Source organism: Argiope bruennichi, chromosome X1 (genome assembly GCF_947563725.1).
Source record: "Argiope bruennichi chromosome X1, qqArgBrue1.1, whole genome shotgun sequence".
In the NCBI taxonomy this organism is placed as follows: Eukaryota; Metazoa; Arthropoda; class Arachnida; order Araneae; family Araneidae; genus Argiope; species Argiope bruennichi.
In genome coordinates this window covers 94586579-94605313 of record NC_079162.1, presented here as the reverse complement: position 1 = coordinate 94605313, position 18735 = coordinate 94586579, and the positions used below count along the sequence as shown (strand labels likewise).

General features: G+C 30.4%; 1 protein-coding gene across 4 annotated transcripts in view; it reads left to right on the top strand.

Moving 5' to 3' along the window:
- Window positions 1-1714: 1714 nt before the first annotated feature.
- Window positions 1715-18735, top strand: part of LOC129958488 (collagen alpha-1(XXII) chain-like) — a 197195-nt gene continuing 180174 nt past the window's right edge. For 3 of the 4 annotated variants that reach the window (XM_056070996.1, XM_056070994.1, XM_056070993.1), the window contains exon 1: window positions 1715-1774. Coding sequence is in view for 1 of the 4 variants with exons in the window: in XM_056070995.1 (XP_055926970.1) it covers window positions 1761-1774 (14 nt within the window). In the remaining 3 variants the exon portion in view is untranslated. The remainder of the gene's footprint in view (window positions 1775-18735) is intronic. The other variant, XM_056070995.1, reaches the window with a different exon arrangement.

The following is an 18735-nucleotide window of genomic DNA, read 5'->3' as shown; positions in this document are numbered from 1 at the left end:
CGAAAAATGAAAAAAATATCTGAATGTCTTACCAATGAATCATCGGCTGTAGGCGTTTCCTGAAATTCTCCATTGAAAGTATACCTATTCATTCAGTGTTAGAAATTCTACACATACAATTCCACGGTCCAATTAACAACATCATCCACCGAAGCATTATTTTTAGTATCAATTACTGAAGTATCGGATGAAATAAAAATTAAGAGACTTGATTTATAAAAAGCTCAAACACTAGAGCTTCCAAGCTAAATATAAAGAATATGATTTCTAAGCGGATTAAATATCTTCAGAACACGCAAACACACAAATGATTAACGTCTAAACTATACTCTGAACTCCGAAGTTTCATCATTGTTTTCAAATAAGTTTGTTTTTTTGTTGCTTACATAAAAAAAGTATTCATTTTTTCAGTTTAAAACTTAACTTAATTATAATACTTAACTCATTTAAAATTACCTGAGGGCAAGGTTCCTTTTTTACTTCCTGCGACAAAAAATCCTAATCAGTACTCAAAATATCCAAATTTGGAAATAAAAAAAGTGTGAAAAAAAAAGCATTTTCGGTTCTAAAACTGAATAATATGAAGTGATATACCGTGAAATGAAATACCGATATAAATTCTTATCCTAAATTATCTAAACCTCCTTTAAACGCAAATGAAACGTTTTTATAGCAACATCAATAGTTTTTATTTAAGAAAGATGAAGAGTCAGGGTTTATTTATTTATTTTGAAAATACCTGCTCTATTGAAAAGTTCTCCTAACCTAAATTTGGAAGAAAAAGTGAATTACGAAGAGAATTATTTTTTTACCATGTTTTTTTTTTCCTTTCTTCAGTCAAATTTTTTAATCCTTTCCAACTCTAAATAATTGTCAGCAAAATAAGTAAATTAAAAAAATGCAAGGTAGAAATATTTTAAGTTTTCAATTATTTATTTCATCCAGATTAATTTATTAGTTAAATAATCAGTTTATCCAGATTAATTAGTTAATTAAATACTCCAAATAAATTGATATATATATATATATATATATATATATATATATATATATAACTTTGGTTTCGGAACACGATTGCGGTCTCGAAGCTTCATTTCACCAAAGGTACGTCAATCTCATATCTCTAAATGGAACCTCATGTCGTGTGGCGTGGAACTGGAGTGTCGGATTAGTTCTATAATCGGAACGTATGTCGAAACTGCGAAGGCTGACCCCAACTTCCTTATGTTATTTCCTATTAATACATTCTATAAAAAATTAATTTATCTTACTTGCTTTTACTGTAGATGAAATTATAAAAATGACTGATTTTATAAGAAGCATGAGTTGGAAATATCACAATACTATTATTTCACCCTCTAAATGCTGACATGGAATATTTTTATTATGCGTTCTATGAAGTTAAAAATTAGAATAAAATTTATTCTCTAATTAATTCACGAATTTTAACTTCCGACTACTATGCAAAAAGAAAAAAAAACTATATTTGAATTTTAAAAAATCAGTTTTCCTGGACTTATTGATTTGATTGGTGGAAAAGTAGAAACTTTCAATTTTGAAGAATCGCTCATTATTTCTACTGTGTATCCTCCCCCAAGGTGCGCCCGGACTCAAATCTATAGCCCCTGTAAGCAAATTGAGCCGAAGAGTAGCGCATGCGCCACGTTTCCTGCTCCGTGGTTGGTCGCTGGAGGGCGCTGCGTCGTATAGCAGGCGATTTCTTTCGAGTGTGGCCGGGAGTTTGCACTCCCGGTCCACCGATGCAGAACACACGGTAAGTCCCTCTTCTGTCTCGATGACCATGCGCTTGCTCCTCATCATCCCTACTCAGCTTCTTCTTATCTATTTGCCTAGCTTATCGTTGCATTTGAGTTTTATATGCAACTAGCGAGCTAATAGAGATTTATGCATCATTTATTTTGCGTAGAGAAAATATGAAATTTGATAATTATTGAAAATATAATTTTCAGTTTATGCGTTTTATAGGCAATATTAACGTACCAAAATCGATGTTCGTCTTCTTCTTATATATGTAAAAATATGTTTTATTTTAGAGAGCAGACAGTAAGATATTGTTTTGTGAGTTAAATATTTTGCATGCAAGAAAAATTAAATTTTCATTTCTATTTTTTTTGTATCCAATGACTAATTAATGAAAAACGCCAATTCAGAGTGACGATGATATACTATAATGCAAAATATGACTTTAAGTTTACTTGGAATTAAAGCACGAAATTTGTTATGGGCTTATAAAATATGAATGATATTATACAAAGGATAGTATGGGAGTATATTTATATCTTCTTATCAATAAAGGAAAATAAGTTGCACACATATTTAAAATTGATAGAGTTTATATTTCCTTTTTTCGGCGAAATCGCAGTTGATTTTAAATTTGAAAGTTCTTTTAGTAATTAAAATGATCCATTTCTGTAATGAGCATTAAAAATTATATTATCTATAAAACTATTTTTCTCCATATTATGTAGATTAGGTTTCAAATCTGACTATATCAAATATTACGATGTCATACAATGATTTTAATTATCAATAATGTTTAGAGTATTTAATTATTCTGAATATTTAAATTAAAATAAGGAATGCGAATTTTAAAGAATGCATCTGAATACGCCTTGGTTTGAAATAATTTAAACCCTTTATATTACTTCTGCCTCAATATACACAGAAAATTAGTTTAATGTTTAGAAATATGTTTTTTTCATGCTTTGATATTTTATGCGCAGAGAAATGACGAACAAAATGAAAATGGAATGGCTAGATTCGTAATTAAAATTTTAAATAAGAATTTCTAACAAGACGGTCACAATCATCAAATGATTTTGTAATGCAATCATTTAATTGCACTTTTGGAGTAGCAACCTGGACGATCTGCATACATCATTATTTATTTATTTTCACGTTTACTTTAGGGATTTAAAAAAAAAAAAACTCTTTTTATATTTCAACTATAAGGAACAAATAAGTAGCGAATTATATTTTTAAAACAGTCTTTTGATCGAATATAATTTTTTCATAAAAACTCTCTGCACATTTTCATTTTTCTTAAGAAATTTGCTCGTAAGATAGATTTTAGTACAAAAAATTTGCCTTGATGTCTACCTAGATGGTTTACAAAATACCGCAGCATTAAATATCACTGAAAAAACGGGCTCCAGAAGGCTAAATCTGGTAGTTATAGTTCTATATATTATGTTTTTTAGTCATACCTTTAGATCTTGCATTAACCATAAAGCAAGAATTATTCTCCGTAAAATTAGCATCTGAAAAATGAGTTATTAATCGAACACTACTGAGATCAAAATGTTTGGAAATTATTGTAATTTAAATAATTTTAAATTCACTTTTGGGAAGAGAGGTGAAGATTTGTATTTTTAATGATCTTTGCAATTTAAATAGGTTTTAAATTTTCTTTTAGAAAGAAAGATTAAAATTTGTATTTTTAGTCTTATTTGCAATTTAAATAAGTTTTTAAATTCACCTTCGGAAAGAGAGATAACAATTTGTAGCAGAAAAGGTTTTAAAGCACAAAAATGACGCTTTCGTTTCATCTAATTATTCACTTGCGAATAAATTCTACATTTTTAATTCTGAATTGCATTCTTTTTATCAACTTAAATCATTTTTTGCCTCTATTATTTTAATTATAACTCATACGATAGTTATTATTATTTTTTTTTGGCAGAAAGAAATTGTTTTCGCTATAGAGATTAAAAGAAAAATCACGATATTTAATGAATATAAAATATATCAGCATATAAACAATAAATTCTTCAAGAAAAAGGAAATAGGAAAAATATGTTTCAAAATGACGATTTATAAAAAATGAAATAATCTTTCCCACTAAAAGTGTCTCCCCTCCCTCCCTACCCAAGATTTATTTGAGTAAGTGTCGACGGTTCTTCCTTCTCTCCCAGGAAAACCCTTTTCCTCTCTGAATGAACGGACAGGGAATAATGTTACGTAAGTTCGCGAGCCTTCATTCACTTTTCAATAAGAAGAGATCATGTTTCTCATCTTGACGAGGATCTAATTCAAAGACTTTATTTACAAATTGTCAAACGTTAAGTCTTCTGACAGACGGTCATCTCCGCAATTTAAACGGAGTGGATATTTATTTCAGGAAATACTTCTTTCTTTTTCTTTTTTTTCAGCTGACAGTAAATTTTACCTGGATATTTTTCAGTAAAGTTTTGAGAAAAAATTTATAAATTAAAAGCGTTGATTTCCTAATGACTGCTTAAAATTAATACTTTTTTGAAATATCTGTACATTTCTTTGATTAAATTTTTGGAGAAACGTTTTGATAACATGGATAAATTACAGATGACGCTATTTTTTAATAAAAAAAACCAAACATCTTCTTTCCTTGTTTACCTGATTAAATGCTTGTATTTTTTCATTTGTCGTTTTTATAGTCGTTTTAGCAACAAAATATATGATTGTTAAGTCTTTTTTTGTTCCGTAGTCTCTACTTAAATGAATATTTTATAATATGTGCATATTTCTTTGATAAAATTTTTGAAAAAACGTTTTGATAGCATGGATAAATTATAGAAAAACACTATATATTTTAATAAAAAACACAAGTCTTCTTTCCGTGTTTATCTGATTAAATGCTTGTATTTTTCATTTGTCGTTTTTATTATCTTTTATTAAAAACTATATATATATATATATATATATATATATATATATATATATATATATATATATATATAATGTTTAGTTTTTTTATGAATATAATTCAACAAGAGGTATCACAGAAAACCATGAGCAAAAACACGATGGAGCGCTCAAGTTTGATTAATTGCTTGTATCGGGTTCTTTTGTTCCGTAGTCTCTTCTTAAATGAATTTCAAATTCATTGATGTTTATTTCTGTTTCAAAGCTGTATAAGACAAGGAAAAGAAAAGAAACGCTACTGGTTAAGCCGCAAATATTCTCTACTTGGATAACCTTGGTTTAAAAGATTTATGAATGCAACGTTTGTAATCTATTTAGCCTTTTGTCTGGCTTTTGTTAAAAGTCAAATGAAATTTATTACTACATCATTCACATACTAATCTGTTATTTTAAAGTACTGGCTTCGAAGAATCCTTTGAATTTTAAATAAATACACGGACGAAGATTCGTTTTTTTATAGCATAATTGGGCATAAACTTCATAGTTAATTTCCCTTCCATAAGTAAGCGATAGTGCTTAAACGTGCTCTAAAGCGCATATAATAAATGTTGAAACTGCCATTTTCCAGAAATTAAAGGAAATAATTTTTAAAAAATCAGAAAGCAGCTAATATTAAATGAGAGTTTAAAAATGTGCTTATCTAATCGGTGTATTTCTCATAAGTTTACTTGAATTGTTTCAGAAAAATAGGATTTATATGATTGATACATTTAAAGTATTTTTCAAAATGCCTATATTGTAATATGAAACAAGATAACCTAAGTTCTTCGCTGTAGAAAAAAAGAAAAAGACTATTTATTTTGCTATAAAAAAACCACATTAAATCTAACAGATACCAGTTACATTTAATTCAGACAATTTGTTTTTTATATTTTTTTCTTAATATAATATATATTATATATATATTGAATGAAATGTATCTCTAATTATTCATATTTGAACGCAGTGGACGCAGGTTAATGTTTTTGCGATTAATGTTATCATTCTCTTTGTATTTCCAAAATTCTCTGGGTTCCGAACCAACATAATTAAATGTGTACAAAACTATTCGTTTAAAGTAATCATTACATCATTTATGTTACCAAATTTGAAGACAATTGGACAATTTTTCATTTTCTGCCAACGTTAACGATGATGTTCATGGAATTTTTTGTTTAACTTGCAAGGATATATCTAGTAGCCATTTTTCCTATGGGGTGGAGGGCTCACATTCTTCCGTCTGGACTAGAATTGTGTATATCGGTTAAAATGGAAGGCTTTTATGCCAATTCTAGCTTGAAATGTGTTAAAAATCTGTAAGTAATTACGGCCTATGATTGAATTATGAAAGCAAAATGGATAAAAAAAAGGAACTGATTAGAACGTTTAAGACAAAATTTGAAATTCTTAATAGGTATGAAAATTTACCAAAAATGAATCATAGAAATGCTATGGCACAGCTGAAATTTCATAGCCTCTTTTTTTTTTTTAAATAAAATTTTGATTAACAAGAAAAGCTATAAAAGTTGATGTTTCCGACTCAGACGAATGTTTTGAAGAAAACACTTCAACAAGCGCAGAAATGAATCTAGCGTCTAGTAATTTGAAACCCGACGTGCAGCATCATTCAACAAATAAAATAAATAAATAAATAAAAGTGCGAAAAATATATAAGTGAACCGCTAAAGAATAATTGTAATTAATCTATAATTAAGGATTTTTTAATTTTTAAAAAAATAAGTTATAGTTAGCTCTGAGATAAGTATTTCATCCCGTTCTCCATGGTGTTATTAAAATACAATTGATTTTATCCATTTCGGTTATAGTTATCAATCGTTCTATGTTTTCAAAGTTCGTTAATCACGAAATCATCCCATTAAACGTGAGCTACTGAATAAATAAAATGATCTCAAGAAATCTTCATGTTAGTAAGTAGATGAACTTCTAAGTTGATGGTCATTCCTTGGATAAAAGGAGATTTTCTTTTCACCATTAATATTAAAACTTATTCATTGGTAATTATTGCGTTGATATTAGCATCTTATTCAATAAAATGAATAAAGAGTCCTAAATGGTTTATATCAAATGAGAATGATAATGATGAGCTCAGGAATTGCTGGTTTAAACTTAAGAAGGAAGGCAATGGCACGTGTCAATGCGTAGGCTTTGAGAATGAGATTCCATCTCTTTACTTAACGTTTAAAGACTAAGTAATTTCCAAGAATCGAACCCTTTGCTAGCCTCCTTGTTAAATCACTGACATAGAAGGAATTTTTCGGCATTTCATTTTAAATCTTTGTTACTGGGTAATCATTCTTTCCCCGTAGGGAGGGAACCGATTACCACCTACTGTGGTACAGTTCCGACTTGGAATATTTAGTAAGTGGAGCATATATCTCAGTTTCTGCGTATAAAAGTGACTAGTATCAAATTAAGTTGCTTTGACTGACTCTTTTAGGTTGCAAATATTATTCAGAGTGGAGTAAAAGCGGTTTCTATATATTGGGATACAGAGTTACTGTATGGAATACCTAGTATGCGAAAAAAAAAAATAACGTACATTTCGGCTGAGATGATTAAAAATTTATTTTCGGATAAATTCTTTTTCTTTGAAGCACTATGCTAGATGTATTTTCTCTCTTATTATTACTAATATTTTATTTTATTTGCCCTATATCGATACTTTCCCATTCAACAATATTGCACATGCAAATATTACAGGCCAAGAATGAGATTCTTCTCCTTGCAGTTTCTGACATGTACATAGAATATAATGGGAAATATAGGTTGAAAAATAACAAGTTCCTGAATGGGTCATGGCTCAATTCCACGCATTTCTTTCCTACGTAATTTTTAAAGTGTTTAACATTTCAGAAATGGAAATATATTCTTTGAATTTTTAACTGCAATTTCAGATTTAATTTATCATATTGACCTTTAACTTTCTGTAAGATAGCGCTCGTAGTTGTAAATAACAATCAGACAATGAAACGTTACCTAAACTCTTTTCCGAATATTCTGTATTAGCATCTTGCTCCAGAAATCCAAATCCAAAATCTAAATCTTCACATCGTAGCCGCATGAGAAAGAATGAGAAATGTTCCAGTAGACTAGAGGGAATAGTCATTTGTAAATTTAAAATATACAGAGATCAAAATCCAAGGTATTTTTTTTATCACAAAATCAAAATTTAGCTACAGTAACCTTACTAAAAGATTCAATAATTATTTCGTAGAAAAAGTCTTCACAATAAAGTTTTTGTTCGATGTAAAGCATTTTTTAATACAATATATATTTAAGCTGAATGCACTGTATTATTTTTTACAACTACAAATTACTTAAGATGGACAATTAAATGCACATTTAGGCTATTTAATTTAATATTTATTTAAATATTTTGATGATCACATATAATATGAAAGTAATCCAGTCCGTTTTTGCTCAAATGTTATAATCAGCATGCTATAACGTTCGTTAGAAAAGCAACGATAGCGCAAGTTTAGTGTGGAGGGGAGGGTATTCAACTTCCTAGGTTTACGAATAGGCATAGACATATATAACATAATGGCATAGGCATTTAAATATTATTTTGCATGCAATACCGATATACATATTTTTAAGTAAAAAAAAGATCCACGGAAAGTTCAAGTATAATTTTCTGAAAATAATTTTTACATCCACTTTAATGATTGCAAGATTATTACTTTTTATGTGATAATCAAATGCGTCCAACAAATAAGTCATAGAAAAAATATAATAATTTTGTCATTGCCTTTTTTAGTACTTTTTGAATCTCTTTCATTTAAGAGCAATTACATTTTATCTGAATAGTTGATCTTTCCAATATGGAGCAAATTACTTACAAATTAAATTACAATGGAGCAAACATATGTTGCATAGAATCATCAAATAATAGATTGATTAAATTGTGGAATAAATGACCAATTTGATAAAAAGCCTTATTCGAAAATCTTTTGAAACATCCTTTTCTTATATAAAGACTGAAAAAAAAATCTTACTGACATTCAAAAAACAAAACAAAAACATTGCCTTTTTTTTACAATTTTTTTCGCATGTTATAGAATTTCCGTCTTGGAAATTTTGTTGATGCGAATTCAATAACCCAACTTATTTAAGATAAATATAATGGCATTCACTCATCCGTGTTGATTTGTACATTTTAATTTTATACATTAATTTTTTTTCTGCGTAACAATACTTCTAAGACTGTGCATCCTTTCACTGAATACTATCAAAGAAGAATTACTCGTTTTCACTTGTGTGGGTCAACCACACGACAACAACCATTCACATAAAAATATCTTTGAATGTCTAGGTCTTTAATATTTGAAGCAATCAGGTTGTTTTCATGGCTATCTTTATTGAGCATGAACAATTTCTACAGACAACTCGTCGTGAAAATAATGCGAGTTTAATAGATGAAGCTTAGAATAAAACTTGCGCTGCCATTGAAGCATGGCACTGTGACAGCTCATTAAAAAGCAGTGTCTTCAACTAGTCGCAGAGGATTAAAGAGCTTTTCAGCACAGGTATGGGGTGAAAAGCGATTCACCGATTCGAGTGCTGTGATGGAAGAAGCAGAAAAAATACATAATTACCTCATTTTTTCTAACCTCTTCCCGTCTATATAGATCTGTTTCCTTTTTCTTCTGTTCCTTTTATTTATTTATTTTTTTCCCCTTTTGATAGTCTCACGTTCAGCCCCTAAAGGGCTTTAGAAATGATCACTGATGGATTTATTTTTCAAATCCTTTCTCTCCCACTGTTTTACCAAGTATTAACTCACAGTGAATTTATAGATGTGGTCATATATTTGTAAATATTTGCTACAAGCGAAGCTGGGAATTACCTCCAATGACATCAATCACAAAATGAAAAAAATATTTGAATTTTCTATAATTGATTTTCGAATATTTTTTAGGAAATTCTTCGTAAATAAATTTTAGCTGAGGAAGCATTATTTCGATGGAATACGGTTTTTCTTCCATACTTAAATGATGACCCGAAAAATATATGTTTTGATTGATTTTTATTGATTTAAAACTTGAACGATAAGTAGAGAACACGGAACAAGAGATGAAAACTGAAATCCATTTTGGATGACTAATTTTGCACGAAAGCTGTATTTTTTTTTTATCTGGAATGTTTGTTAATGTTTTAAATACAGTACTACTTATTAAAATTTAAATGTTTCATGCAAAAAAGAGCATTTATTACATTTTAGGTAATTCTATAGCTTTTCAATAAAATATAATTTTGTTAAATAAATTAATATTAAATATTAATATTTAACATTAAATTAACATTGAATTAATGTACTATTTTTGCAATTTTTCTAACGAGTCAGTGGATGGGCCATCGTGAACTAGTGGTAAGGTATCGGCTTCGGATTCATGAGTGCTCAGGATTTGAAAATCGATTCCATTAGCTTGTCGCTTATGCCGTTCTGATTCTTTCTAAATCTGACGTCCTTCACCAAACATTCTCCTATTAGTGTGGTGCGAAAGTTTGGAGCGAAGATGCCAGCTCAGGTGTTGCCCTCGACAACTGACAGGAGCTCAAAATTTCGAGGTCTTTTCCAATATAGTCTTAGAGCTGCTTCCTAAAGGGATGTTAGTATAACTAAACTAAACTAGTCCGTGGTTGCCTAGTATTACGAAGGAAAAGTAGTATCGGATAGTATTAAGGAAAAGTAAAATATCGGAAGGAAAAGTATAATATCGGAAGGAAAAGCATAATATCGGATGTATTTTTAAGATAGTACGAGGAATATGAGTGAAATATTTGAAATGTTGAACATTTATGAAATATTTACCTCCTTAAATCTTAAATTAAAAAAAAAAAATGCAAAATATTTAAGGTGTATTTTATACCTTTTTATCGGTTTTGGGAATGAGACCAGTTATTTTGAATGATGATTAAATGACGAAAATGATACCTGAGACGGTATTCTGCTTTCTAAATTTCCGTGCCAAGCTAAACTCAATCCAAATCGTAATTATCAAAAACTGATAAGATTTTTTTTTCATATTAAGAAAAACTTTAGATCTGTATTTACCAGGTAAGTGAATATATACATATATACACACTTCTGGGCATTTAAATGAAAATAACTGTAATACTCATAATTAAAAAACAGACAATTATCTCGGAATCGACCCTTAAAAAATTAGAGATAATTCATTAACTCTGACATACAAAACGTCCAGAAGAAGTTTTTATGTTATAATTAATATTATAATTTTCTATACGTTTTTATTAACCATGACTCCTTTAATTCTTGTAAAGACGTTATTTTTAATAGGTTTTTCAATCACTCTTTGATGTATTAGCCTTTTAAAATTCTGTAAAGTTGAGTATTCCTGATGAAAATACAAAATTTAATATTTTTATAACTTAATTATCAACTTTCTAATTAATTTTCATTATGAACTGATGGCACCTGAGAAAGCGTCATATGCAAGTAAAGATTTATATCATAGATAAAAAAAATCTTAAAATATTAATTTAAAATCAAAATATATTAAATCTTTATTAGAGTGATTGAATCTCTATTTAGAGTATTTATATCAACGTCTCATACTTTTCGATTTACGATGCTTTGACCTTCAGATTTTCTACGGAAGAAAAAATATTTTCTACTTTTTAGAGCATCAATAAAAGCATGTTTTTTAAACCCTTTTTATTATTTCAAAACATATTAAAAAACTTTTGTAAGTCATAGGAAACCTTGTTTAATAAAAAGAAAAAAATAATTAAACAAAACGAAGGAAAAATAATAAAAACTTGAAATTTATTTCTTAAAAACACTGAAACTTTACTAAAAAGTAAAGCTTTGAGCTCTGTCCTCTCTTTTATCTCTGGAAGGACAAAAATATTAACATTGACTTTCTTAACCAATGCGTTCAACCTATTTTTCTCGGCTTCTTCTACGGTTAACGAACACACATTAACCCTGATGTGACTTGTAAGAGCCACTTGCCTTAATGTCCTACAAAACGGCATGTTTTCGTTTCCCGAGGAAGCCTTTAATGATTCATGCTTTATGTCGCCTATATTCTCATTAAATGATTTCAAAAGCTGATGTCTAGTTAAACATTGTTTAAAAATTGTTTATTTAGAGAGCGAGGATTTGTCGCAGCTTTTGGTGTTTTATATTTATAACACTCGTTGCCTTGGATTTTTAGCGAAAAGATCTTTATCTTTGAGTGAAGTGTATCGCATTACTCTGCTTAACGTTTCAATTATTTAATGGAGGACGTTTTATCTACTAAACGAAATTTTTTTAACATTTGAGTGCGCAGGGTACATTTTGGTTAGACTGCGTTACTTTCTCTTATCTTGTGTTGTGTCTTTTCTTCTGTGCATTGGGCTAGCAAGCTCGTGCAGCTGTATGAATTATTGTTTTCGAAGTGCTTTTTTCTTCTGTGCATTGGGCTAGCAAGCTCGTGCAGCTGTATGAATTATTGTTTTCGAAGTGCTTTATAATCCACTCAAACGTGCTATAAAATCAACTTTTTAAAATAATAAACGATTATAACTTTGTTTTGTTTCAAGGAGATATACTCAATTTCCCGTTCAATATTTTCTAATGATTGCTTTTCTTTGCAAAGTCTTGTTCGTGCTATGCACAGAAGACTCAAGCTCATTTATTGTATATAAGCAGAGCATCGGAATATTGGTCGTAGTCGTTATCCAGCTGGTCATCCATGGGGAAAATTTAATATAAGTATTTTCAGAAAAATATATTGCAAATTCGTAAATAGCACCGAAAGTTATGTTAAACTTATAAAAATAACCGTAGTGCCAGTTTACACTGAACGATCAGTCGCTGCAGACAATAAAAACATGATCTGCACAAAAAATCTCTATTAAAGATAACCTATTTTCAAAGTCATCTAAACAGGTAGTATCTTCTAAGGAGGTAGTGAGTCCCGTCATTAGCCTGTTAACTAGTCAACATCTTTGTCTCACTCCAGGAGAAGCGAGAACCGGCATACTGAGTCGGCCTAGTTTTCATTCCTAAACTTGAAGTTTACCACCTGCAGAATCACGATATAAGCCATAACCACGTTGCAGTTACCCTTCGTCCAGCATAAGCATTCTGTATAAACAATTGCCATCATTATTAATGGAGGGAAGAGAGGATTAAGGTTGAGTTATAATAGGCATCACCGACCACGGTGTAATTCTTTCCGTAGAAATAACATTCATTCATGAAAGTGGAGGTTACTCAATTCACGACCTTAAGGTACTCACTCCGTAAGCGAGAAGAAACCACTAAATCGGAAACTTCTTATTCTCATTTTTGAGGAGCTATCATCAGACCATTAATATGTTTCCACAAAAATAACAGCTTGCGTTCTTATACAGCAACTTCTAATTCTCGTACTCGAGGATAAGTAAAGTCAAACCCATAAGAAAGACAAGAACAAAAATAATCATTCATTCAGTACTAGCTTGAGGAATGCATATTTCCTTAATAAGATACTTCCAATTACGTTCCATGAAAGGGGTCAGCAAAAAAATTCTGCATAAATATAAAAAAAAAATTTAGATGCAGCAACCCTATTCATAACTAACCTAATCTATTTTCATATTTTTTATAGGTATAAATAATATACAGTATCTTTTTAATTATTTCTCGTGATGCTGAAAAAAATTGAAGGCTTCCTGACTTTTTAATTTGGATTAAACTATTTTGGATGTCTTTTTCAGACCGATTAAAAATCAAAATTTAACACAGAACTACAGTTTCAGTCACAAAATCACATACAAAATTTTATATATTTAAATCATTGCCTTTTGAGCCATCATGTTTACATGCACAGACTGACAGAGATTGACATCCTCTGAATGGATTTCATTCAAAATTTGACAGAAATTTACAAATTTGGAATATAAATCATATACCAAATTTCATCTGCTCTGATCAAAATGTTTTGTATTTTTTGTATTTGCACAGACAGACATAATTTCAAAATATATATATATTTCGGATTCAGGAAGGTCAAAAACGCGGAGATACGTTAACCCGTTGCCTGCCGCGGGCGTATATATACGTCTCCCTAAATCAATGCTTTAACTGCCCCTGGCGTATATATACGTCTCGCAACTAATATACATATATATATGCGTGGCACTGGGGACCGAATCTCGCAAGTTATCCTCGGCAGGCAAGGGGTAAAAATTTCGAGTTCAAAATTTAGAGAAGTAGAATATTTTTCTACTTCTCTAAAAACTAACTTTGTACACTAAATATGCGATGAAGTAAAAATGATCGGATAAGAGTTGAGCAATCATATTCAAATAAATATACGATTCATTCTACGGAAAATAAACTAATGACAGAAATTTCTTTTTTAAGGTAAAAGAATAACGGAGCATAAAATACGTATTCATTATGAAAATAATTTTATTTTCTTATCTTTAACATATAACCTTTTCAAGCTATTGTTTAGCAATTGGTTCAGCTAAGTAAAGAAGAGAGTGCATTGACACTTATAGTGAATTTTGCAATCCTTTTTGATAAGACAGATTGATATCTGCATATCATCTTTTCGTGAAGTGCTTGGTATTGAAATTTATTCAAAACATGATCTTTGTAAATTTGCTTTCTTTACGTATCATCAACCCATGCACATTTTAAAAAGCTTGATCCTTGTTAGATGACCCAAATATCACTCATTTCTTTTAAAATACAACAATGATAGCAATAATAAAGAATCTGGCACAGTTAGAGAAGTGAAATATTTTTAAAGTATTATCTTTCGACATTCTTTGAATAAATGATTTGAAAAAAAACCCGTTCCCATTAATATTTGAACCATAAAATTAACTTAACAAACATGAGAAGTTTTTCAAAAAGTGACTTTTAAGTGTGCAATTATCATTATTATTATTATTATTGAAAATCTGATGTGTAGCAGTGTTATTTAGTTAATTGTTTATTGTCCTATTATGAAATCTGCTCTCCACAATAGATGCAAAAACGAACTGAATAAATATGACAATTTAAAGATTCTATCTGATTTTTTATTTGTTATACATATCCACAAACTTGCTATGGTATTCTTTGACTCTGGAGAAATGGCGACTGACCTTTGATCTCAAACAGATAAATGCATTTTCTCAGAATGAAAAAAGTACAAAGCGGGGAACAAGTCGTGGAAAATCCATTAACTTGCTCTCATATTCCTTGACTCTGGAAAGTTTGCGACTGAATTTGATCTTACGTAAACAAATGCACTTCCTCAGAGGGGAAAAAAGCACAAAGTGGAGAACAAGTCGCGGAGAATTTGTTAACTTGCTGTCATATTCCTTGATTCTGGAAAGTTGGGACTAACCTAAATTCCCACACGGACAAATGCATTTCCTCAGAGGAGAAACAAGTCGCAGAGAATTAACACGATTGAAATAAATTCTTGTATATTGACCTCTTCTGACTCATCGTAATAGATTCGTCTGATAATAAAGGTCATATAATATGGTGAATGCCAAAATTATAATTAGCTTATATGCAATCTATTTAGTTTGACAGAAAATCTTTATTTAAAATTTCTGTCTATGTTTCGAAGTTGTAGTTTCTGGCGACAGTCTCAGCTTCGTACGAGGATAATTTCAGATTCGACACTCTATACAATCACCATGCAAGTGGACCACCCCTAAATCTGTCGGCGTCTTATGTCCATCTATGTGATGTGGCAATTGAAGAGAAGCAGACTCGGGTGTAATTCTCATCATTAAACTGCGATTCAAAATACGCTGCCTATCCATTATTCCGTTGAAAAGCAAGTTGGGGGCAAATTGTGCCCCAGCTTATGCAATATCAGGGATCTTATTCTTAGGCGGAGGGAAGATTTCTATATTGGCAGCGGAAATATTTCGCATTTTCAATAGCAATTCAGTTGTAAATAGATTTTATAGAAGATTGCCTTTAAAATTATTCCATAAATTATTATTTATTTTATAGCAATCCCACTCTCCTTTCGTGAAATGGATTGTAAGAATTTAGTATTTTGCGGCACATTTCCTTAATTATGGTTAACTCTAATTATGCTTCATATTATGTTTTTTTCTTTAGAATGACTTAATTATCTGATTCATTTAGTTAACACTCCATTTTAAAAATCGCACTAAGATCCATTATTTTCTTTCCTAACGACTCTTTTTGCTTAAAGAGAAATAACAGTTTCAAAACAAAAAGAGCTATTTAATTATCCTCAAGGTTAAGAGCCCAATGATGACATAACGCTCCTTCAGATAATTATTTCAAGCAATTACATAACACTCTTTCAAATAATTATTTCAAACGGTTACATAATACTCTTTTAGATAATTATTTCAAACTGTCATTTTGGTTGAAATAACCTATTGGGGTAGGAAAAGGATCGCAAGTTCGAATCCCGATTACGCTGAACATTCTTCTTATTCGAGAGAACTATTGTATGCTAAAACTATCAAAAAGATAATGTTTTGATGTTGGCACGGTGTTTAAGCTTAAAAAATGGGATAATAGCTTCGCTGACTTTTTTATCATCTGATCACGTTTCAAAAATACAAAATTCATTCTAAGTCGCTGAGTAGCTTCAAAACAAATAGCTTTTTCACAAATCGCTTAAACTGCAGTTTTAGGCTATTATTTTATTTCAGATATTCTAAAATTATTGGATACATTATTTTGATTTTTAGTAATTGAATAATCCTCAAACGATTTATTTTTATTATGAAATGTGTATCGTTTTTCAATTGTTTTGATAACAAGTCTATAGATAAAGAATATATATATATATATATATATATATATATATATATATTCTGTCATTGCCTTTTTACTTTCTCGAATATGAAGTGTAAAAAAAGTATTGTAATCGTCAAAAAAAAGGGGGGGGGAGGCTCCAGATTTTGACGAATCTCAACGTTTCAGACATCTCTGATTTCGAAAAACACATTTTGGGCATTATGTCTGTCAGTCTGTCCCTCTATCTATGAAGATGGTATCAGAAAAACGATTTGAGCTAGACGGATGAAATTTGTATATGGTCTTTACAAAATTCAAATTCTTCGAATTTTAGATTTCTATTAAATTTTCAACGAAATCTATTCATTGGATATTTGTTTGTTCTGCTGTCCGAATATAACACAATAACTATAAAACGAAGAGAATTTGATAGATAAAATTTGATACACCTATTTAAGGTCTAAAATATAAATATCTATCCCATTTGGAACCAAATACCTCTAGGGATTGACTGTCTGTCTGTCTATACTTACACAACCATGTAAAAGCAATAACTCAAAAAAGTAATGACTTAAATATAGGAATTTTGGTATGTGATTTTGTGATTACATTTGTAGTTTTCTGTCAAATTTTGGTTTCAATCGGGTGGAAAAAATGCTCCTAATACAAAAATATCGTTTCCGGGTACTATTAACTGCATGCCAGAGATTTATTGACAAAAATTTGCCAAGAATCACATGATAGTTCAGTGAAAATGTTAGATTGAAGCTACAGATCAGTATTTTTTAACTTTTGTTCTCTATTACCATGCAAGGCAATCATGGCCTTACCTAAGGCCCTCAGTTTTATGCCTGGGAAGAAAGATAACACCTTTTATAGTGAATATGTGAGAAAGTTTTGGAGGGACCCTACCCACTGGCTGTATTATAGTAAGTAAAGTAAAACTGTTCATAACAAGCATTTAAAAATACGCATGTCTATGCTAAGCGCATTTTCTAAGATAAAGAAATAAATGTACGTTGAATGTATTTTTCAAAAGGAAACCATTTTGATGCTCATTTAAGGGAGATATATTTATATCCATTTTTCGAGGAAATACAATTTCTTAAATTTCTTCAACGTTTTATTATGATAAGAATGTTGAAAGAAGATCGAAATTTTGTGCAAAAAAAAATCCTATTTAAGCAATTAATATTTTTACAAAACAAAGACGAAAAATATTGATACCTCTATAACTTAACAGGCCACGTTTACACAGTTAACCGAATTTAAACCTTGGGCCTTCAGTCAAATAGGTCCAGGTGGCGCTAATATGCTTCATATTTTCTGAGTCGAAAAGTGCCAAGCAACGGAATGGAGTTCCTTTATTCAAATAGAAACAGATATACATCCATGAAATCCAGCGTGTGGTTCATTCGAGTCCACTCAATGAAGATTGGCATTTTCCAGCATACACCGGAGAAGAGCGTTAGCTTTTCCTACGATAGCATCTTCGAGCAAAAACTGTGAGTTTCACAGTTTCCATGTTGAAAAATGCCAAGCAACGGAAAGGCGCTTCTTGATTTCCGTAAAGACAGACGTACATTTACAAAATCCAATGTCCGATCTAGTCAATTCCATTCAATGGGCAACTGACATTTTTAGCATAGATTGGAGAAGTACCATCGTATCATTTGATATAGTATCATTCTCACATGTCAAAATAAATAGACGCAGACAACATGATTGCTTTTCAACGTCTTAAAATTTTGTTTAATTAGATTCCTTTTCTACCCTGAAGCAACAAGACTGTAGTTTGGGACATACCTCATTATTTTCAACCATGTTCCATTGTTATTGTTGTTTAATTAACTGGTGCAATAACTTCTTTTACTGATGGAATTACTTGTTAACTGGTGCAATAATGTTGCATCAAACATACGTAACTGTTGTCAGATGACGAAAAGGGTATTTGAGGCTACACCTTTCCCAGTCTTCAATACCACACTATTGGGATGGGGGGAGTTCGACAATAAGTGATATAAAGTATATCCACCCTATATATCAGACTTGCATACATAGTGGATGTTCCATTGAATGAGGTCTCGAACCTGGCCTGCTTCGGTCACCAAACCGGATCATTCAGAAGGTTAAACCAAGATCCAAATTATGTTATTGTAACGTGCTTCTAAAGACAACATAATCCTTCTGGCTATTTCAGAGTAATATTTCACAATAACCGTTTAAATGCGAAGGTTTTTGAAAAAATCCGATTGGAAAGTAGCTAGAATTGCTGTCGCATTTCCCAGGTT